The 22,386-nt window shown below is 44.5% G+C and overlaps 2 protein-coding genes across 3 annotated transcripts in view; both read left to right on the forward strand.

Moving 5' to 3' along the window:
- The window catches only part of nck2a (NCK adaptor protein 2a), a 61,454-nt gene extending 58,839 nt beyond the window's left edge, over positions 1-2,615 (forward strand). For both annotated transcript variants that reach the window (XM_014174378.3, XM_014174379.3), the window contains exon 4: positions 455-2,615. In XM_014174378.3, coding sequence (XP_014029853.3) covers positions 455-673 — 219 coding nt within the window. In that variant the 3' untranslated portion in view covers positions 674-2,615. The remainder of the gene's footprint in view (positions 1-454) is intronic.
- An 8,177-nt stretch (positions 2,616-10,792) lies between these two features.
- On the forward strand, positions 10,793-14,246 carry LOC106586770 (otospiralin). Its single transcript, XM_014174377.3, has 4 exons — positions 10,793-10,934; positions 12,708-12,785; positions 13,179-13,217; positions 13,883-14,246. Exons 2-4 carry the CDS (start codon positions 12,722-12,724, stop codon positions 14,083-14,085), a joined length of 306 nt encoding a protein of 101 aa, XP_014029852.1. The 5' UTR covers positions 10,793-10,934; positions 12,708-12,721; the 3' UTR covers positions 14,086-14,246.
- Positions 14,247-22,386: the final 8,140 nt, after the last annotated feature.

Here is a 22,386-nt window from a genome sequence, read left to right on the forward strand (position 1 = left end):
AAGGAAAGGGAGGGATTAGGGAAGGAGATAGGAGTGTGTGAGAAGGATAGACCAGGGTTTCCCAAACACTGTCCTGCCCCCCCCAGGATAGATGGTACAGTTGAGGGGGAGATGGAGGATAGAAGGATGGTGGGAAGGGGAAGATCTCAATTGCATACTCCTCATGCCCCTCTCTGACCACCACCTCCAATGGGTTTTGAGGAAGTGACGAGGAGAGAGGTCGCAAGGAGTATGCGATTGAGATCTTCCCAAGGATAAAATACTAAATTGGAGGATAGGAGACGTACAGTATCTGCACACATGAACAGCTATTGGCCTGTGATTTATAAATGAAGTCATAGTGCCCTCTGCTGGTGGATAGTGAGGAGTGTTAGTAGAGTGTTTGTTGGAGATGTTTCATCTATGTTGTGTGTAAGTGAACTGACTCTCGCTCTCTCCATCCTTCTCCCTCTAGCCCAGTGATTTCTCTGTGTCTCTGAAGGCGCCTGGGAAAAACAAGCACTTCAAGGTGCAGTGTTCAGAGGGGGTCTACTGTATTGGCCAGCGCAAGTTTAGCTCCATAGATGAACTGGTGGAACACTACAAGAAAGCCCCCATCTTCACCAGTGAACAAGGAGACAAGCTCTACCTTGTCAAACCGCTGCCCGCACCCCAGCTATCCTCAACATGCTGAACGTGGGGAGAGACCTTACTGTCTGTTTTAGCCCAGTCACATAGCTCGTATTGGTTCTGTTTGCTTTTGTTAGTTAAAAAAATCCAAATGTAAACCCTCTCCAGAGGTTCTGATAATTTCTAAAGGAAAGAATAAGTTCACCAAGGGACCACTGTAAACACTCTTTAGATACATCTCTTCCTCCGCCTTCATCCTCATCTATACATCTCTTCCTCCGCCTTCATCTTCATCTATACATCTCTTCCTCTGCCTTCATCCTCATCTATACATCTCTTCCTCCGCCTTCATCCTCATCTATACATCTCTTCCTCCGCCTTCATCTTCATCTATACATCTCTTCCTCCGCCTTCATCCTCATCTATACATCTCTTCCTCCGCCTTCATCCTCATCTATACATCTCTTCCTCCGCCTTCATCTTCATCTATACATCTCTTCCTCCGCCTTCATCCTCATCTATACATCTCTTCCTCCGCCTTCATCCTCATCTATCCCTCTCTTCCTCCGCCTTCATCCTCATCTATACATCTCTTCCTCCGCCTTCATCCTCATCTATACATCTCTTCCTCCGCCTTCATCTTCATCTATACATCTCTTCCTCCGCCTTCATCCTCATCTATCCCTCTCTTCCCTCCGCCTTCATCCTCATCTATACATCTCTTCCTCCGCCTTCATCTTCATCTATACATCTCTTCCTCCGCCTTCATCCTCATCTATACATCTCTTCCTCCGCCTTCATCTTCATCTATACATCTCTTCCTCCGCCTTCATCCTCATCTATCCCTCTCTTCCTCCGCCTTCATCCTCATCTATACATCTCTTCCTCCGCCTTCATCTTCATCTATACATCTCTTCCTCCGCCTTCATCTTCATCTATACATCTCTTCCTCCGCCTTCATCTTCATCTATACATCTCTTCCTCCGCCTTCATCTTCATCTATACATCTCTTCCTCCGCCTTCATCCTCATCTATACATCTCTTCCTCCGCCTTCATCTTCATCTATACATCTCTTCCTCCGCCTTCATCCTCATCTATCCCTCTCTTCCTCCGCCTTCATCCTCATCTATACATCTCTTCCTCCGCCTTCATCTTCATCTATACATCTCTTCCTCCGCCTTCATCTTCATCTATACATCTCTTCCTCCGCCTTCATCTTCATCTATACATCTCTTCCTCCGCCTTCATCCTCATCTATCCCTCTCTTCCTCCGCCTTCATCCTCCTCGAACTCTAGTCGAGAGAGAGATACTGTCAATGTGCCACCTGCTTACTGTATTACTTTTCTATTGGCACTACACTTACTGTTCTGTTTTTCTATTGGCCCCAGCTCTACACTACTGCTATTTGATTGGCTCCTGCTGTACACTAACTGCAATGTTCTATTGGCTCCAACTCTACACTTAGTTCTCGATTGAATCTGGATGGCTGAAGCATTACAGATTGAACACTAGAGATGTAAAGGTCATTTCTGATTGAGCTGACAGATGCAGCGTTTACCATGAATGCAGTCTCCGCTGACGCGAGAACATATTCTTTCAATTTAAATCCTGCTTTAACGCTGAACTTCCACTATATGAATTGAGCCCTTACTGCACTGCTATTCATTGGCCCTAGTGCTGTTTTCCAATGAAATCAGGTCTTCAGTCGTTCTACTCTCAATATGTAAATGTAGCTGATGGATGGCACTAATTCAACAGTAATGTTTTTTGTTTTTATTTACTTCTTGCTACGTATCGATCATGGGGTTCTCAGCTTTTATTAGATATAATATATCTGAATGTTATTGAGCATTGTTATTTAATTCTTGTTCCCACTGTATGTATATATTCAGAAGATGTGCATATATGAATCGTTTTGATCCAACCTATGGTACTGTACCGCTGATCACGTGATGAGAATTGAAATGCGTATGTTCAATAAAAGTTTTTGCAGAATAACTCAAATCATAAGCCGTCTGCCCTTTCTGTCTCTGATGCTGTATTTTGAGACGAGTGGTAAATGCTGCTGGTCTCTGGGAGTGGATGTTATTATTCTACACTGTAGTTAATCATAGATCTATCTGGCTGTTTAAATACAGTCCGGCTGGCTGTTTTAAATGCAGTCTGGCTGCTGAGGGACTCAGGCCAGAGGAGATGACTGAGCGTCGTCTTCTTTGACATCATGGCGGTCCGCAAACAATCGTTTAAGTACTGTGCTGGAATGTACGATCAATCATGAGCTGGCGAATTCTGTACTACCATGAAAATAAAATGAAAACCAAGTAAATCCTTACTAACATCTACTAAACCCTCCACCAACCCTGTTAAACGTTATATCATGCTGAAACACTCCACCCTTAGGATTGTTCAGCATGTCAACAATTTCAACAGTAACATCTTACCCCCAATATCTCTCTTGCCGTCTCCACAATAACCTTCAACCTAGCATTTCTGCTTTCCAGAACCCGAGTCGTGTTGATAACCTTATAAAAGCTATGAAGTCAACTTTATTCCTTATGTGGCCTCACTCTTCCTCCCTTCACATTTTCTTTATCGTTTATGGACATTGGGACCCCAGTGAAGACTCCCCTCAATCTAGCATAATCACCAGGGACATGGCCTTTAATCTTCTCCCTGTTTAAGCTTTTCCATTTTCAGAATCTTCTCTTGCTGAACCTGGATACCACAAAACATTAACAATCTACCATTTCCAATGAACTGAGCTAATTTCACTTCACCTACCTCTTTCTCTACGGCATTAGTCAGATAGGGTGTAAGTGAGGCCCTGTGGTCTCATCAAACAAACTATTTCCACTCCAACACATTACTCTTGATTCATACCTTGGCCCTCTTCATGCTTTCTTTGCTAGATGCTCCACTGCTTTCTGTATCATGATCTCTCTTCTTATTATGTCTTTCCAGTACTGACCATTCCCGTCCTTGACCCTCATTCTGTCGCTCCATACCATCAGAACTGACACCTATTGCGTTCGCATTCCAGCACAGCTGTTGCTTCACCAACCTTTCCTTCATTTCGCCGGCGTCTCGTTGCATCATTGGTTAACACCATCTGCCACAGGTCTGATGACACCTAGCTGTCAACATGCAGAGTTTGACAGATTGATTGAACTGGATCGACTGGCTTGTCTCAATCTGATCAGAGTATATCATTAATAGCTCCCTCAGAGACAGTCTGTACAAATGATGCAGATGATTGTGAAAGCGTAAACAGACTTCTGATTTGTCCTACACTGACACCCACAATGACAACCTTGTCAGACGTTGATTAAGGGCTCGATTGAATCAGATCCGCTTTAGCCAACATCTGCATAGCGGTTGTTTTGATGGTGTCGGAGGTGGAACTGCGTTAGAGCTGTCAAATCCACAAGTGGCTCCTGTCATTATATGTAAAGCTGACTGCACTACAAGTTCGAACACTGGAATGTGAGATGTAATCTACACCTCCATTAGAATGATATAAATCCTCATTATTTTTGTTTTAATGATTTTTCAATTTAAGCGTAATTATTCTATATAGCCTACATATTCTTGTTCTGAACTTCTACCACGAATGGGGTGGGTATGGCTTCTTGAAAATGATCGCAAGAGCAGTTGATCACTGCTATACAGTTATACCTCCCACACCGCCAAAACATCTGCTATGTGGGCAGGGCAGTGGCTGTTGTACCGTCCTAGGCAAGATCAAATAAATTGCTGCCCCCGATAAAACTAGAATAGTCCCAGGAAGAAAATGACGTTGAAAATAAAATATGTATTTTTTGAAGACGTTGAAGTTACGTTAATTTTAGGTTTTCAATCAAATCTGAAAATATGTATTTTCCAGACATTGAAATAAGGTTCATTTTCAGTTCTGAATGAAAGTTGAAAAGACCTATTTTAAAGATGTTGAAATCCGGTACATTTTTGGTTCTGAATGAAAGTTGAATAGACGTCTATGTTTGGACCAAATCAAGGCCGGGTTGGATTAAAAACCAACGTCCTTGGAAATCAAGCCAAAGTCAGATAAAAAAAAACATCCAAAAGGCGTCGGCATCGTTCTGTGCTTACTGAGGTGTTGCCTCAAATTGAATTTTATGAGTGCCAATCTATGCGCAAAAACATATTTCCAGCCTTCAGACAGTGGTGAATGGGAAGAAAAATCTGTTGCCAGGGGTGTAACTATGACTGGAGACGTGTTTGTCAGTGATGTGTACGCCGAGGACCTATTTCACCTCCACTGCGGTCCCGTCGATGTGAATAGGGGCGTGCTCTCTCCGTTGTCTCCTCAAGTCCACGATCAGCTCCTTCATTTTGTTGACGTTGAGGGAGAGGTTATTTTCCTGGCACCACTCCGCCAGGGTACTCACCTCCTCCCTGTAGGCTGTCTTCTCATTGTTGGTAATCAGGCCTACCACTGTAGTGTCATCTGCAAACTTGATGATTGAGTGGAGGCATGCATGGCCACACAGTCATGGGTGAACAGGGAGTACAGGAGGGGACTGAACACGCACACTTGTGGGGCCCCTGTGTAGTGGAAGTGTTGTTTCCTACCTTCTCCACCTGGGGGAGGCCGTCAGGAAGTTCACGACCCAGTTGCACAGGGCGGGGTTCAGATCCAGGGCCCCGAGCTTAATGATAAGCTTGGAGGGTACTATGGTGTTGAAGGCTGAGCTGTAGTCAATGAACAGCATTCTTGAATGAAGGTATTCCTCTTGTCCAGATGGGATAGGGCAGCGTGCAGTGCAATGGCGATTGTATTATCTGTGGATCTATTGGGGCGGTATGCAAATTGAAGTGGGTCTAGAGTGTCAGGTAATGTAGAAGTGATATGATCCTTAACTCTCAAAGCACTTCATGATGACAGAAGTGAGTGCTATGGGGCAATAGTCATTTAGTTCAGTTACCTTGGTGGACATCATGAAGCAAGTGGGCACAGCAGACTGGGATAGGGAGAGATTGAATATGTCCGTAAACACTCCAGCCAGCTGGTCTGCATGCTCTGAGGACGCAGCTAGGGATATAGTCTGGACCGGCAGCCTTGCAAGGGTTAACACGCTTGAACGTCTTACTCACGTCAGCCACTGAGAACGAAAGCCCACGGTCCTTGGGAGCGGACCGCATCGGTGGCACTGTATTATCCTCAAAGCGGGCAAATTAAGGTGTTTAGCTTGTCCGGGAGCAAGACGTCAGTGTCTGCGACGTGGCTGGTTTGCCCTTTGTAATCCGTGATTGTCTGTAGACCCTGCCACATACAGCCTAGTTTTAATGATTGTGAATGTTTTACCCTGGTTTTATCTGCTACATGGTTTATGTTAGATCATTTTATGGATGGAACGTTGGTGGAGCGCCACAGTGATGCCTCCGACAGAGAGGCACGCTGGGAAATGACAAGCAAAATATTTTGTGCCCCTGCCTTTGACAAGGTGGGCACTTCTTATCACAGGGCTACAACAGCTCTCATCTAAAACGCCCATATGCCACTGGTTGAGAGAGAAATTGTTTTTGGACAGAATTATGTGAGGTTTTATGTGTTGTTGGAGGTGCATCTTGGTCAGTTTAGCTCAGTAAATGACGCCCTTGTCAATCTGCAACCATAGGCGGCGGCCTAATCCTGCCTGTTAACACTTTATCTGATTGAATCTTGGCCTAAGGGTGTGTTAGTAGTCAATAACATGGTGTGAAATTGTAGCTTTCTTTCAAAATATTTCTGGTAACAACTGTATCACTACAGCAGGTAAATCCCTCTGTTAAGAGAAAGTGGGGGAGAGGATGATGGAATGAGGAGATGTGAGCTAGGGGAGGAGAGGATGAGAGGATGGTAAAAGGAGAGCTGATAGGGGGCAGGGAAGTAGAGGGTGGGTGAGATGGAAGGGGATGAGAGAAGAAGAGAGGAGGATGGCAGGAAGGATGAACAAAGAGGGGAAGAGAAAAGAGTCTGGATGAGAAGATGGTAGAAGTCAGGAAATAAGAGCGGAAGATAGGATATATTGTCCCCTACCCCCGAATCTCCTTTAGAGGGCACTGGTCCTCTAGCTAAAAGAGATGCACTGTGAATGTCTGCCTATGTAACATGTCTAAACTTCCCTATTATCTTACTTTACTACCTTAATGTCTGCTGGTGTAGAAACATGGCCAATGCATTAGATAAGATGGTGGTGGTGAAGGGTAAAGCACTAAGGACATTAATGACAGAAAGTCCTATACTCTAGACTCTGTGAGACAGCCAAGCTTTGATAACCCTGATGAATGTGTGATCTGTTGGTAAGGACCTGTCTAATGGAGTTAATGACAGACGTGGTTTACTGTGAGCGGTGGAGATGTGTGTGACTATGAGGCAGAGAGGAATGGGCAGTCTAGTGTTTTTGCTGCAGTGTGGAGCAGGGTCTCTGCTGAGTAAGGGAGGGTGTTAGTCCTTCCAGCTTTATCTCGGGGAATGGCTTGGCCAGTCACACTGTTCACATTACATTGAGTAAATCCTTCAGCGTTTTGATTGACCAGTGGCAAAACATCACACCGTGTCTGTCTGGTGAGGAGCACCCTTAGCAGAGATGCCAACAACCGGATTCATCTGGTTTTCAAGGATACAGCTATCTTCAACCTAGCTTCCTTTTACGCTGAAAACCAGATGTGGAAACCACTCAGACATCTTTTTACGCCTGCTACATTAGATTAGGTGAGGAGGAGTGGGCTAGACACACACAAACCATACGGGCCCTGACGGGCTAGTGGTAATGGCTGGAGTAGAATGAGTGACATGGTTTCAAATACATCAAACACGTGGTTTCCATGCCTTCATCTGACACCGCCTGGTATAGAGGTCCTGGATGGCAGGAAGCTTGGCCCCAGTGATGTACTGGGCTGTTCGCACTACCCTCTAGTGCCTTGCGGTCGGAGGCCGAGCAGTTGCCATAACAGGCAGTGATGCAACCAGTCAGGATGCTCTCGATGTTGCAGCTGTAGAACCTTTTGAGGATCTGAGGACCCATGCCAATTCTTTTCAGTCTCCTGAGGAGGAATAGGTTTTGTTGTGCCCTCTTCAGAACTGTCTTGGTGTGCTTTGACCATGTTAGTTTGTTGGTGATGTGGACACCAAGGAACACGAAGCTCTCAACCTGCTCCACTGCAGCCCCATCGAGGAGAATGGGGGCGCGCTCGGTCCTCTTTTTCCAGTAGTCCACAATCATCTCCTTTGTCTTGATCACGTTGAGGGAGAGGTTATTGTCCTGGCACCACACAACCAGGTCTCTGACCTCCTCCATATAGGCTGTCTAGTCGTTGTCTGTGATCAGGCCTACCACTGTTGTGTCATCGGCAAATTTAATGACAGTGTTGGAGTCGTGCCTGGCTGTGCAGTCATGAGTGAACAGGGAGTACAGGAGGGGACTGAGCATGCACCCCTGAGGGGCCCCTGTGTTGAGGATCAGCGTGGCGGATGTGTTGTTACCTACCCTTACCACCTGGGGGCGGCCCGTCAAGATGTCCAAGATCCAGTTGCAAAGGGAGGTGTTTAGCCCCAGGGTCCTTAGCTTATTGATGAGCTTTGATGGCACTATGGTGTTGAACACTGAGTTGTAGTCAATGAATAGCATTCTCACGTGGGTGTTCCTTTTGTCCAGGTGGGAAATGACAGTGTGGAGTGCAATGGCAGTGTGGAGGGCAATAGAGATTACATCATCTGCGGATCTGTTGGGGGCGGTATGCAAATTGGAGTTGGTCTAGGGTTTCTGGGAGGATGGTGTTGTGAGCCATGACCAGCCTTTCAAAGCACTTCATGGCTACAGACGTGAGTGCTACGGGTCGGTAGTCATTTAGGCAGGTTACCTTAGTGTTCTTGGGCACAGGCACTATGGTGGTCTGCTTGAAACATGTTGGTATTACAGACTCAGACAGGGAGAGGTTGAAAATGTCAGTGAAGACACTTGCCACTTGGTCAGCACATGCTCGCAGTACATGTCCTGGTAATCCGTCTGGCCCTGCGGCCTTGTGAATGTTGACCTGTTTAAAGGTCTTACTCACATTGTCTATGGAGAGCGTGATCACACAGTCTTCCGGAACAGGTGGTGCTCTCATGCAGGTTGCAGTGTTATTTGCCTTGAAGCAAGCATCGAAGTAGTTTAGCTCGTCTGGTAGGCTTGTGTCACTGGGCAGCTCTCGGCTGTGCTTCCCTTTGTAGTCTGTAATGGTTTGCAAGCCCTGCCACATCCGACGAGCATCAGAGCCGGTGTAGTACGATTCGATCTTAGTCCTGTATTGACGCTTTGCCTATTTGATGGTTCATCGGAGGGCATAGTGGGTTAGAGCTTCCGGGTTAGAGTCCCGCTCCTTGAAAGCGGCAGCTCTTGCCTTTATCTCAGTGTGGATGCTGCCTGTAATCCATGTTTTCTGGTTGGGGTATGTACATACGGTCAGTCTGGGGACGACGTCATCGATGCACTGATTGATGAAGCCAATGACTGATGTGGTGTACTCCTCAGTGCCATCGGAAGAATCCCGAAACATCAATGCCATCGGAGGAATCCCGGAACATATTCCAGTCTGTGCTAGCAAAACAGTCATGTAGCCATTCGCATGATATATTACGTTTTGTATGTATTCATTTGTAGATGTCCATCACCCATCTCGTATGATATGCTACAAATTACAATTTGTATTATATGTTACGAATTTCAAAACGTACAATATGTTATGAATTTGCTACATGTAGTATGATATGTTACGATTTCTAGCTAGGTGGCTAAAATGAGCTAGCTGGCTAACGTTTGCTTGGCTACGGGGTTAAGGTTAGGAGAAGGGTTAGCTGAAAGGGTTAAGGTTAGGGGAAGGGTTAGCTAACATGCTAAGTAATTGCAAGTTGCTAATTAGCTATAGTTGTCCGTGATGAGATTTGAACACACAACCTTTGGGTTGCTAGACATTCGCATTAAATGCTTATCCATCCACCCCGAAAAACCACTCTACTTTTGTTTTTGCCTTAAGTAACCATCTGTCTTATGTAACCATACCAACCGTAACATATCACTCTAATTTGTCTAGGTACATCTAATTACGTCTAGTCTATGAGACCAGGCTGTTTCATCTCATTGTGTTTGTGAAGGCACATACGAGTATACACACTCTCTCTTTTACACACATACAGTACACACTCTCTCGCTCTCTTTTTCTCTCTCTACTTTGTCACAAACACACACACCTCTTGTCATGTGTCTCAAAGCCTGAATAAACAGTTCAATTAAACATTAAATGGTTATTGAACACCAATTTAAACACCAGCCAAGCACTCAAAGCCTTGAATGAAGACTTGATTAGTACCGTCATTAGTACTGCTTGATTAGTACTGCTTGATTAGTACTGCTTGGCTGGAGTTCAAGGCAGCAACCCACCAGCCCTGGCAGGGGAAGTTTACCCAACCTTGGTCTAAACATCAGAACAGTAGCTCCGTCACAGTCTCAGGCTTACGTCCTGGTGCTAGCCTCCCCCAAAGAGAATAACAGATGGAAGAGAGAAATGACAGGATGCTCTCTCATGACCTGTGCCAGTCTCTGTTTGTCTGTCTGGTTTCTGTGTCTCATCCACTCTGTGGCTCTTTCTCTTTCCCCACAATAAATGTGTTAAATATTAAAATACTGCAGCCGGCTGCTGTCTGGATACAAAGTGTGAAGAGTTCTGCACTGGCTGTGTACCGATCTCTCACAGCTCTCTCTCTCTGTCTCTCTCACTATCATATTTGTCTCAATTTCCCCCCTGGCTGCATTTTCCGCCTGTCTATATTTTGATCCCTTTTTTCTTCCTCTCTCCATCTCCCTTCCTGTTTTTTCCAAACAGATATGTTTAACCCTGAGGTGGTACACTGTATTTGATGCTCAGTGCCAAATGTTTATTCTTCACGATAGATTTCCTTGACGGTAAACCACAGTTTGGTCAGCATTTATAGTAATGCATGGTTGATGCTGTAGTCTACCTAACTAACGCTGCAAATTCAGTGTTGTCAGCATTATGCCTAGAGTCAGGTTATAAAGAGTTTGTATCACAGATCACTGTGTGTGAGAGAGAGATCTAGTGACGTATGTTGTGGTGGAGGTCAGACATACAGAGAGGAAGTGTGAAAAACAAATATGTCTGCCCTTCTTCTGTCTCCTCCTCACCTGAAGATGGACAGCAACCCCAGAGCACAGGACAGGGACCGTTCAACGGGTACAGACCACAGTACAATCATAGAGGATAAGGTAGCTGTAGTTTACTGTGGTCAAATACGGTCAAACTCCTTGGCTCAGTGATCTCAATCAGGTAAGGTTTTCTACCTGATATTTAATATTTTTAGTACAATTTTTTTTTTCTCTACATTGGTTGGTTAGGTAGTGTACTCTAGACTAGGGCTTAGATTCAATCCATAGTGCGGAAGATTTACGCTGTAGCGCAATTTAGATTTAAAGGCAATGTTCCTGCGTTTGCGGATACTGCATGTTTGTATCATTTTTTAAATATTTTTTTCTAAGGTGTGGATCAGAAACGTTGATTAATGTGCACTGTCCCTGTAAAAATAAAATAAACTCAAACTCAAACTTAGGCTTTTACTTCCAGCTTATACATACTATATACATTTTACAGACACAGTGCATTTTACATTAGTTATCTTTTGTTCGTTTTTAGTCCCATCCTTCTGCTACCCTTAACCCATCCCATCCTATTTCTAAAGACCATCCATATATTTTTTAACTGTGCTGTGATGTTTCACAGAAGTTCTGAACCTTTCTATTCTCATAGTTTCTACAAATTGTAAATTAAAGGTAAACATTTTTATTATCAACAGTATTATTATATTGTTGATCGATTGACTATGACTTTTCCGATCACCCAGCAGTGCTATTTGCAGAGTTATCTCCAGGTAAATGTTGCAATTCTTCAGCCATTCCGAAAACAAGCTACATATGGACAGTATCAATATAAATGATCTAATGATTCTGTCTCTTCGCAGCAAACTCTGCAGAGCTGGGATGGTTGTGTCCCCCATATATATGACATCCTATTGGTTGAAAGAATGTTGTTTAATAATTTAAATAGAAAAACAAAGTTTTGAATCCAGCGTCGTTTTGTGTATCAGTTCATAAACCATGTGCAATGGAATTGGTACATCGGAAATCTCTTCCCAATTATTTTGTATGTCACAGCTGTCAATTTTTTGGTCCTTAAATGAAATTGGTATACTTTTTTATTTATCACAATTTTCTTGAACCAATTTTGGCCTTTAATGCAGGGCCGACAGACAAGTTTCTTACCTTTTCCAATTACTTATTCTATTTTTGCTGTAATGCTGCAATCAGTTGGTTGTAATTTTGGGTAGAGCAGACATTTCCATATATTTGTGTTAGCTGCATGTGTGACATAACTCCACCATTCCTATTTATGATATCATTTACAAAGAATATATCATTTGTTTGTTTTTCTCTCCAAAAATAATAGTTTTTTTTATCAATTAGTATATTTGAGTTTGACCATAATATTTGTTGTAATATTTGTTCTGTCTTTTCTGGTGGATTAAACTGAAATTGCAACCAATTTTCTATGGCTTGTTTTAAAAATAGCGATATTTTGGAGATTTCATTTTCAAATAAGCAAAAGTGAGAGGTTGTAATCTGAATAAAGAGGAAAAGGCCATTCCTGAAGGCAATGTTCCCGCGTTCGTGGGACCGCATTCACGGTAGACGCTGCATATGTCGGCTCAATGGGAAATTACCTTTCCATTTAAATTGCGCAACAACGTGGGTCTTCTGCGCTACAGATTGAATCTAGCCCTCGAGCACTTGTTGGCTTGGTAACAATATTGGAAGCACAATAGACAGGTATTTTCCCTTTGTATTCATTTCTGCCTTTACCTTTCTTCCACATTCTATTTTCTCTGGGTGGTTTGAGGAAATTAGTCCTTGATAGTTCAAGGTACACTGAGCGTTTTTTCTTGCTACTGTATCTGCCTGCATGTGTTTTTTCTGTGTCTCCTGGCCTCTCTGCCTATTCAGTTCGACTGAATAGTGTTTCTGTGTCCCTCTGTCTTTCTCTGGATAGCCTTGTCTGACAGCATGCATCGTCTGCGTGTCTCAATGTTGGTCTGCTTCATACTCCTGGGATTCCTCAGTTTCACAGGTAGGTGAACACCTTTGAGTATACCACTCATAGACTGTCTTCCCTGTGGCTCAGTTGGTAGAGCATGGTGTTTGCAACGCCAGGGTTGTGGGTTCGATTCCCACGGGGGTAAGTACAAAAAAGAAAACAAAAATAAATGCATGAAATTAAATGTATGAAATGTATGCATTCACTACTGTAAGTCGCTCTGGATAAGAGCATCTGCTAAATGACTCAAATGTAAATGTGTTTTTCACAGGCAACCCAGTTCTGATCTTCTGCCCAGTTATTAACAAAGGAACTGATTGGTCAAAAGACCAGAATTGGGCTGGCTGTGTAAATGCACCCATACTGTTCTAAAGTCCTAGACTTTGGTCTGACTCTATCTGTTTCCCTTCACTGTGTCTTAACCAGGAGCAGAAGAGACGGAGACTGCCACAAAGGAAGGCAAAGGTGAGCCAAGAAAGAAGGATGGATGAATATGTTTTATTATAGGGCGGCAGGGTAATCACTAGGCTACCCTGGGAGGGCAGGGTAATCACTAGGCTACCCTGGGGCGGCAGGGTAATCACTAGGCTACCCTGGGGCGGCAGGGTAATCACTAGGCTACCCTGGGGCGGCAGGGTAATCACTAGGCTACCCTGGGGTGGCAGGGTAATCACTAGGCTACCCTGGGGCGGCAGGGTAATCACTAGGCTACCCTGGGGCGGCAGGGTAATCACTAGGCTACCCTGGGGCGGCAGGGTAATCACTAGGCTACCCTGGGGCGGCAGGGTAATCACTAGGCTACCCTGGGGCGGCAGGGTAATCACTAGGCTACCCTGGGGCGGCAGGGTAATCACTAGGCTACCCTGGGGCGGCAGGGTAATCACTAGGCTACCCTGGGGCGGCAGGGTAGCCTAGTGGTTAGAGCGCTGGACTAGTAACCGAAAGGTTGCAAGATTGAATCCCCAAGCTGACAAGGTAAAAATCTGTTGTTCTGCCCCTGAACAAGGCAGTTATAACCCACTGTTCCTAGGCCGTCATTGAAAATAAGAATTTGTTCTTAACTGACTTGCCTAATTAAATAAAGGTTAAAAAAAAAAAACATTTGATTTATTGATTGATTTTGTCCCTAGGCAGGGAAAAACGTGAAATGCCCAACTGGGCCCTGTGGTCATCAGACTTCACAGGCTGGTTGCAGGAGCTGACTGCCCAGGCTGGTTACGACCGGATCCAGGACCTGGCCAGAACCTACTGGGCCCACTTCCCTATTGCCAGTTACCTAGGTTACGACAGCCCCGACCAAGACACAGAAGAATCTAAGGGGGTACCGGAATGAAGTTTGGGTCAAATGAAATCTTTGGAGAAGTTTTAAAATCACTGCCTTTTATCTATTGTCTGACTATTGCATTGATCAAACTATACCCTGAACATGGTTAGTAGCAGACAGGCATGCATGCACGCACACACAGTTGATGCTATAAATCTCCTTTAAACAAATTGATGGCTTATTGCGCTTTTCTTTGTCATCTAGTCAAAGCAGGAAAGCTTGCAAAGTTATTATCTTTGAACAGTTTGATTCTCATACATTCAGATTCTTGCATCAGAAACCTGACTTTTTGATGTAAAAACTGATCTTGCGTGGCTTTGATCAACAATGTTGATTAAGACACTTCACAGTGTTGATTGAGTTGGACAGAGAGCAAAGGTGGTGGACAGAAGGGGGGGCAGGTGCTGTCGTCGCTCTACGAGACATCTGTAGCTTCTGAGAGGAACAGAGAACTGAAATAAAACTCCATTAGATAGATCAGTAGTTCAAGTGAAGAAAGTAAAGAAGTGAAGTGCTCAGTGAGTGTTATTGGAATGGGCCCTATTCGACCTCTGTTCATATATACAACAGAGCTCCTCATCAGAAGATTACTTCTCAACACTCTTGTGATATGGTACCACAGCAAGAATCCTCTCTGCTCTTTGCTCATCTGCCACAACACTGAATCTCATTTCATGGTGCAGTGTACTTACGGAGCAGAATGCTCTTTCTCCTGGAGCGTAAGCTGCTGTGTCCAGAAATCCCCCACGCTTTGCTGTTCTACTGAAGCTGTAGAAAACCTCCAGGAGCCTTCTATCTGCACAACCAGGTCTCAGAGCATTTCGTAATATTCTGTACGTAAATCCAAGACACTGCATTTAGTATTAGATGCTACGTTTTGTATAGTATGTATTAATTTGTGGATGTCCATCAGCCATTTCGTATGATATGTTACAAATTTGCAAAACTTATGGTATGTTATGAATACTAGCTAGGTGGCAACGTTAGTTAGGCTAAGGGTTAGGTGTCAGGGTTAAAACTTTTGGTTGCTAGAAGTTCGCGTTATACGCCAACCCATCCACCCCAACCAATCACCCTAATTTTGTTTTGCCATAAGTAACCATCTGTCTTATGTAACCATACCAAATACACTGCTCAAAAAAATAAAGGGAACACTAAAATAACACATCCTAGATCTGAATGAAAGAAATAATCTTATTAAATACTTTTTTCTTTACATAGTTGAATGTGCTGACAACAAAATCACACAAAAATAATCAATGGAAATCCAATTTATCAACCCATGGAGGTCGGGATTTGGAGTCACACTCAAACTTAAAGTGGAAAACCACACTACAGGCTGATCCAACTTTGATGTAATGTCCTTAAAACAAGTCAAAATGAGGCTCAGTAGTGTGTGTGGCCTCCACGTGCCTGTATGAACTCCCTACAATGCCTGGGCATACTCCTGATGAGGTGGCGGATGGTCTCCTGAGGGATCTCCTTCCAGACCTGGACTAAAGCATCCGCCAACTCCTGGACAGTCTGTGGTGCAACGTGGCGTTGGTGGATGGAGCGAGACATGATGTCCCAGATGTGCTCAATTGGATTCAGGTCTGGGGAACGGGCGGGCCAGTCCATAGCATCAATGCCTTCCTCTTGCAGGAACTGCTGACACACTCCAGCCACATGAGGTCTAGCATTGTCTTGCATTAGGAGGAACACAGGGCCAACCGCACCAGCATATGGTCTCACAAGGGGTCTGAGGATCTCATCTCGGTACCTAATGGCAGTCAGGCTACCTCTGGAGAGCACATGGAGGGCTGTGCGGCCCCCCAAAGAAATGCCACCCCACACCATGACTGACCCACCGCCAAACCGGTCATGCTGGAGGATGTTACAGGCAGCAGAACGTTCTCCACAGCGTCTCCAGACTGTCACGTCTGTCACATGTGCTCAGTGTGAACCTGCTTTCATCTGTGAAGAGCACAGGGCGCCAGTGGCGAATTTGCCAATCTTGGTGTTCTTTGGCAAATGCCAAACGTCCTGCACGGTGTTGGGCTGTAAGCACAACCCCCACCTGTGGACGTCGGGCCCTCATACCACCCTCATGGAGTCTGTTTCTGACCGTTTGAGCAGACACATGCACATTTGTGGCCTGCTGGAGGTCATTTTGCAGGGCTCTGGCAGTGCTCCTCCTGCTCCTCCTTGCACAAAGGCGGAGGTAGTGGTCCTGCTGCTGGGTTGTTGCCCTCCTACGGCCTCCTCCACGTCTCCTGATGTACTGGCCTGTCTCCTGGTAGCGCCTCCATGCTCTGGACACTACGCTGACAGACACAGCAAACCTTCTTGCCACAGCTCGCATTGATGTGCCATCCTGGATGAGCTGCACTACCTGAGCCACTTGTGTGGGTTGTAGACTCCGTCTCATGCTACCACTAGAGTGAAAGCACCGCCAGCATTCAAAAGTGACCAAAACATCAGCCAGGAAGCATAGGAACTGAGAAGTGGTCTGTGGTTACCACCTGCAGAACCACTCCTTTATTGGGGGTGTCTTGCTAATTGCCTATAATTTCCACCTGTTGTCTATTCCATTTGCACAACAGCATGTGAAATGTATTGTCAATCAGTGTTGCTTCCTAAGTGGACAGTTTGATTTCACAGAAGTGTGATTGACTTGGAGTTACATTGTATTGTTTAAGTGTTGCCTTTATTTTTTTGAGCAGTATATAACATATCCTGCTAATTTGAGTGTGCCGGATTTACATTTACTATGTTACATCTATTCTATGAGAACAGGTTGATCTGCATGGTAAGGGGGCTGCTACGAAGGAGGTCGGTAAGCCAGCAGAAAGAAACAGAACAGCAGGGGGAATGGTCTAAAACCTCTGATTGCACATCCTTCTTTTGTGGACTAATTGCTATGAGTTTGTGTGTGGGGGAACAAGGAGTGCCTGGTGAAGGAACGCAGCTACTGTAGGCTTTAGGCAGACAGAGTGTATGATGGGTTTATGTCTGGTTCAGTGTTGTAAAGAGAGGCGGGGGCGCTTAAGCTGCTACTGAAGAAGAAACGACAAAGACTGTAACATGAGTCTGAAGTCTCATGGGTCATCCATTTCTCCTCTCTGACATTTTTTCCTCCCTCTCTGCCCTCTGTCTATTCCCTTTCTTGCTTACAGTCTCTTTTTCTCGCTTTCTCTGAGTCCCTATATTTTCTCTCTCCCTATCTGTCCCTCTTGCTTTGTCTCTCATCTCTCTGTCTCCTCCCCCACCTTCTCCCTCCTTCATACTCTAGCACTTTTCTGCTTTAGCCCTGTGCCAGTTTTCTATGTCCCTGTCCAGCTTGGGCAAGACAAGGAGCTGCTCTTTGCTTCTCCAAAACACATACACGTTGACGCACGCACTCATGTCCACTGTGTCCACATTGTGACCAGATTTCCTGGTCCCTCCCTGTATGTAAATTATTTGACGGATATTCTTTCAAAATAAAATGTATTTATTTATTTTATGCCATATATTGATGTCATAAATCAATGTTACCACCTGTCAATGATATTAGAATGCGGGATAATTATGAATTAAATGGTTTCACTGTCCAGATCCGTTTACACTTGTGAGATATCCAGACACAATGCGTGCCTGACTACCTCCGGAGGTGGGCAGGAAAATCTGATCACAATCCAATCACAATGCATTTTTTGATCATGTACATCAGTGGTCACCAACCTTTTCTGAGTCAGGATCACTTTCTGAGTCAAAATGCAAGCCGGGATCTACCACTCAGATTTAACATGACTTAAAAAATGTAATCATCCTATGCAACATTTAAGCTATTGGGGCTAGGGGGCAGTATTTGCACGGCCGGATAAAAAACGTACCCGATTTAATCTGGTTACTACTCCTGCCCAGTAACTAGAATATGCATATAATTAGTAGATGTGGATAGAAAACACTCTAAAGTTTCTAAAACTGTTTGAATGGTGTCTGTGAGTATAACAGAACTCGTATGGCAGGCAAAAACCTGAGAAGATTCCATGCATAGCACCTCGTTTATTGCAAAGTGTGATTTCCCAGTAAAGTTATTTTTAAATCTGGCAATGCGGTTGCATTCACGAGATGTTAATCTATAATTCTTTGAATGACAATATTACATTTTAACAATGTTTTCGAATAGTAATTTTGTAAATTGTAGCGCTGATCCACCGGAAGCATTTGAGGGAAAATATTTTCTGAACGTCACGCGCCGATGTAAAATGCTGTTTTTATATATAAATATGAACTTTATCGAACAAAAAATGCATGTATTGTGTAACATGATGTCCTAGGAGTGTCATCTGATGAAGATTGTCAAAGGTTAGTGCTGCATTTAGCTGTGTTTTGGGTATTTGTGATGCATGCTAGTTGCTTTGAAAATGGCAGTGTGATTAGTTCCTCCACTGACACTGACCAAAAAGGGACACTGTCTTCCAGCTGGTGAAACTCGAGTCGCTCATTTCTGCCTCATGCACAAATTCATGTTGTTACTTCTATGAACAGAAAGTTAAATAAATATTCCTCAATATTAAAAAGGACCCAAGCCGCTAATAATAACAATACAAGCCCTATCGATACACGTTCCTACTCATTCATTACAGCTGCAGTGCTGGTTGTAGCGCGAGTGGAAGTACAAAGAACGAACATTTTATGGCTTATAAAAGTATTGAATATGACAGTGCTGGTTAAGAACTTAAACATGAACTCATAAAAATAGTCACTCTTTGCTGTATTCATTGACAGTCTCTCTCTAGTCATGGTTTTAAACTGACAGTCTCTCTCTAGTCATGGTTTTAAACTGACAGTCTCTCTCTAGTCATGGTTTTAAACTGACAGACTCTCTCTAATCATGGTTTTAAACTGACAGTCTCACTCTAGTCATGGTTTTAAACTGACTGTCTCTCTCTAGTCATGGTTTTAAACTGACAGACTCTCTCTAATCATGGTTTTAAACTGACAGTCTCACTCTAGTCATGGTTTTAAACTGACAGTCTCTCTCTAGTCATGGTTTTAAACTGACAGTCTCTCTCTAGTCATGGTTTTAAACTGACAGTCTCTCTCTAATCATGGTTTTAAACTGACAGTCTCTCTCTAGTCATGGTTTTAAAAGTTTAGAAATCTCAACTTTGCTGTAACTTTCTTTTATGCCTGATACTTTACTGCAGACACGGTAATCTGAGCCATCCGATTGGCCAGCAGTAGGCCAATAGTGCACTTGATTTGCTCTCCAGGCTTGCAGGGAAGGCAGAATTTGTACATTCAGACACATAAAATGGTTTGAAATTGGAACACTTCGCCTACCTGACGCGAAGGGCAGCTATTCATCAACTGCGCAAGATGAATAAAAAAAATAGGAACACAAGGCTTTATCGTTGGATATTTTACAGAAATGTTTGGTGATCAACTGGAAATGCCTTGGAGATTGACCAGTCAATCGCGATCGACCTGTTGGTGACCACTGATCTACAAATCTGGGCACAATCAGGATGTGGACACAATCAGGACAAAACAGGTATAAACGTGGCATCTGAATCTCACTTCTAAACAGGTCATTGACTCCCAAGATGGCGTAGCAGTGCAGACGTGTTTTGTTCGTCCTCTCGTGTACTTTTCTATTTTTTGTCCTTTTTTGTATATATTTCTATTTTCAATCTCTTTCCATTTTAACTCAATTATACCTTCCGGTAACCTGCCTCACACAATGTGATACAGAACTGCTATTATTTTTAATTTTTAGACCTTATAGCAAGAGCCACCTAGCCATCAGAAGCTAACCAGCTAATTTAGCTACAAGCTATTTAGTCATTGTTAGCCACTGCTAGCGTCCTTTACCTTCTGCACAGATACCAGCCCTTTTTTTTAGCTTGGATAATACTCGCCAGCCTACCAGTATCGGACTGTCTCTCCACTACAACGCCGGATTCCTGCCGGAATCCCAGGACCATTACTCCTGATCTTCACAGCTAGCTAGCACCCTCCGAGTTACCCAGTACCGAAGCTATCCCTGAGGCCCACCTCCCGGCCTACTCAGTTGTTCACCCCAACCCCACCCAAACACGGCTAGAACCCACTACTCCACCGGATCCTTGCCATAAGCTCTGGACCTTGGCACCGGATCACCGCTGCAACCGAGTGTCGGCCCCAGCCGCGAACTCAGGCTGTGTGTGTAGTTAACCGACCCTCTCTGTCCAGTCATCGCCATTTTACCTGTTGTTGTTGTTGTTTTAGCTGATCAGCTGTTGTCTCACCCGTTGTTGCCTAGCTAGCTCTCCCAATCAACACCTGTGATTACTTTATGCCTCGCTGTATGTCACTCTCAAATGTCAATATGCCTTGTATACTGTTGCTTAGGTTAGTTATTGTTTTAGTTTACAATGGAGCCCCTAGTTCCACTCATCATACCTCTGTTACCTCCTTTTTCCCACCTCCCACACATGCGATGACCTCACCCATTATAACCAGCATGTCCAGAGATACAACCTCTCTTATCATCACTCAGTGCCTGGGCTTACCTCCGCTGTACCCGCACCCCACCATACCCCTGTCTGCACATTATGCCCTGAATCTATTTTACCACGCCCAGAAATCCGCTCCTTTTATTCTTTGTCCCCAACGCTCTAGGCCTCCTCCCTAAGTTTGTTTTACTCACTGCTTTAGCACACTCCGCCAACCCTGATGTCCTTGCCGTGTCTGAATCCTGGCTTAGGAAGGCCACCAAAAATGTTGAGATTTCCATACTCAACTATAACATTTTTCGTCAAGATAGAACTGCCAAAGGGGGAGGAGTTGCAATCTACTGCAGAGATAGCTTGCAAAGTTCTGTCATACTTTCCAGGTCTATACCCAAACAGTTCGAACTTCTAATTTTAAAAACTAATCTCTCCAGAAATAAGTCTCTCACTGTTGCCGCCTGCTATCGACCCCCCTCCGCTCCCAGCTATGCCCTGGACACCATTTGTGAATTTATCGCCCCCCATCTAGCCTCAGAGTTCGTTCTGTTAGGTGACCTAAACTGGGATATGCTTAACACCCCGGCAGTCCTACAATTTAAGCTAGATGCCCTCAATCTCACACAAATCATCAAGGAACCCACCAGGTACAACCCCAAATCCGTAAACATGGGCACCATCATAGATGTTATCCTGACCAACTTGCCCTCCAAATACACCTCCGCTGTTTTCAATCAGGATCTCAGCGATCACTGCCTCATTGCCTGTATCCGCTATGGGTCCGCGGTCAAACGACCACCCCTCATCACTGTCAAACGCTCCCTAAAACACTTCTGTGAGCAGGCCTTTCTAATCGATCTGGCCCGGGTATCCTGGAAGGATATTGACCTCATCCCGTCAGTCGAGGATGCCTGGTCATTCTTTAAAAGTAATTTCCTCACCATCTTAGATAAGCATGCACTGTTCAAAAAATGCAGAACTAAGAACAGATATAGCCCTTGGTTCACTCCAGACCTGACTGCCCTTGACCAGCACAAAAACATCCTGTGGCGGACTGCAATAGCTTCGAATAGTCCGCGTGATATGCAACTGTTCAGGGAAGTCAGGAACCAATACACACAGTCAGTCAGGAAAGCAAAGGCTAGCTTTTTCAAGCAGAAATTTGCATCCTGTAGCTCTAACTACAAAAAGTTCTGGGACACTGTAAAGTCCATGGAGAACAAGAGCACCTCCTCCCAGCTGCCCACTGCACTGAGGCTAGGTAACACGGTCACCACCGATAAATCCATGATAACCGAAAATTTCAATAAGCATTTCTCAATGGCTTGCCATGCCTTCCTCCTGGCAACTCCAACCCCGGCCAACAGCTCCGCCCCCCCCCACAGCTACTCGCCCAAGCCTCCCCAGCTTCTCCTTCACCCAAATCCAGATAGCAGATGTTCTGAAAGAGCTGCAAAACCTGGACCCGTACAAATCAGCTGGGTTAGACAATCTGGACCCTCTCTTTCTAAAACAATCCACTGCCATTGTTGCAACCCCTATTACCAGTCTGTTCAACCTCTCTTTCATATTGTCCGAGATCCCTAAAGATTGGAAAGCTGCCGCGGTCATCCCCCTCTTCAAAGGGGGTGACACCCTAGACCCAAACTGTTACAGACCTATTTCCATCCTGCCCTGCCTATCCAAAGTCTTCGAAAGCCAAGTTAGCCTCTTGGGGCTAGGTGGGACGCTAGCGTGCCACCTGTGGTGCACTCCATCAACAGCAGGTGCATTTCAAGAGCGGCAAATTTGAATCCAAATAAATGTCAAAATTCAAATTTTTCAAAAATACAACTATGTTACACCATTT

Source organism: Salmo salar, chromosome 25, assembly GCF_965601325.2.
Source record: "Salmo salar chromosome 25, fSalSal1, whole genome shotgun sequence".
NCBI classification, from domain to species: Eukaryota; Metazoa; Chordata; class Actinopteri; order Salmoniformes; family Salmonidae; genus Salmo; species Salmo salar.

What these genes read in the sequence shown, in the direction of transcription:
- LOC106586770 (XM_014174377.3), top strand. Translation starts at nt 12,722, where the DNA reads ATGCATCGTCTGCGTGTCTCAATGTTGGTCTGCTTCATACTCCTGGGA. An exon ending in GGGATTCCTCAGTTTCACAG is followed by an intron (nt 12,786 to 13,178) that starts GTAGGTGAACAC and finishes TGTCTTAACCAG; the next exon opens with GAGCAGAAGAGACGGAGACT. An exon ending in TGCCACAAAGGAAGGCAAAG is followed by an intron (nt 13,218 to 13,882) that starts GTGAGCCAAGAA and finishes TTTTGTCCCTAG; the next exon opens with GCAGGGAAAAACGTGAAATG.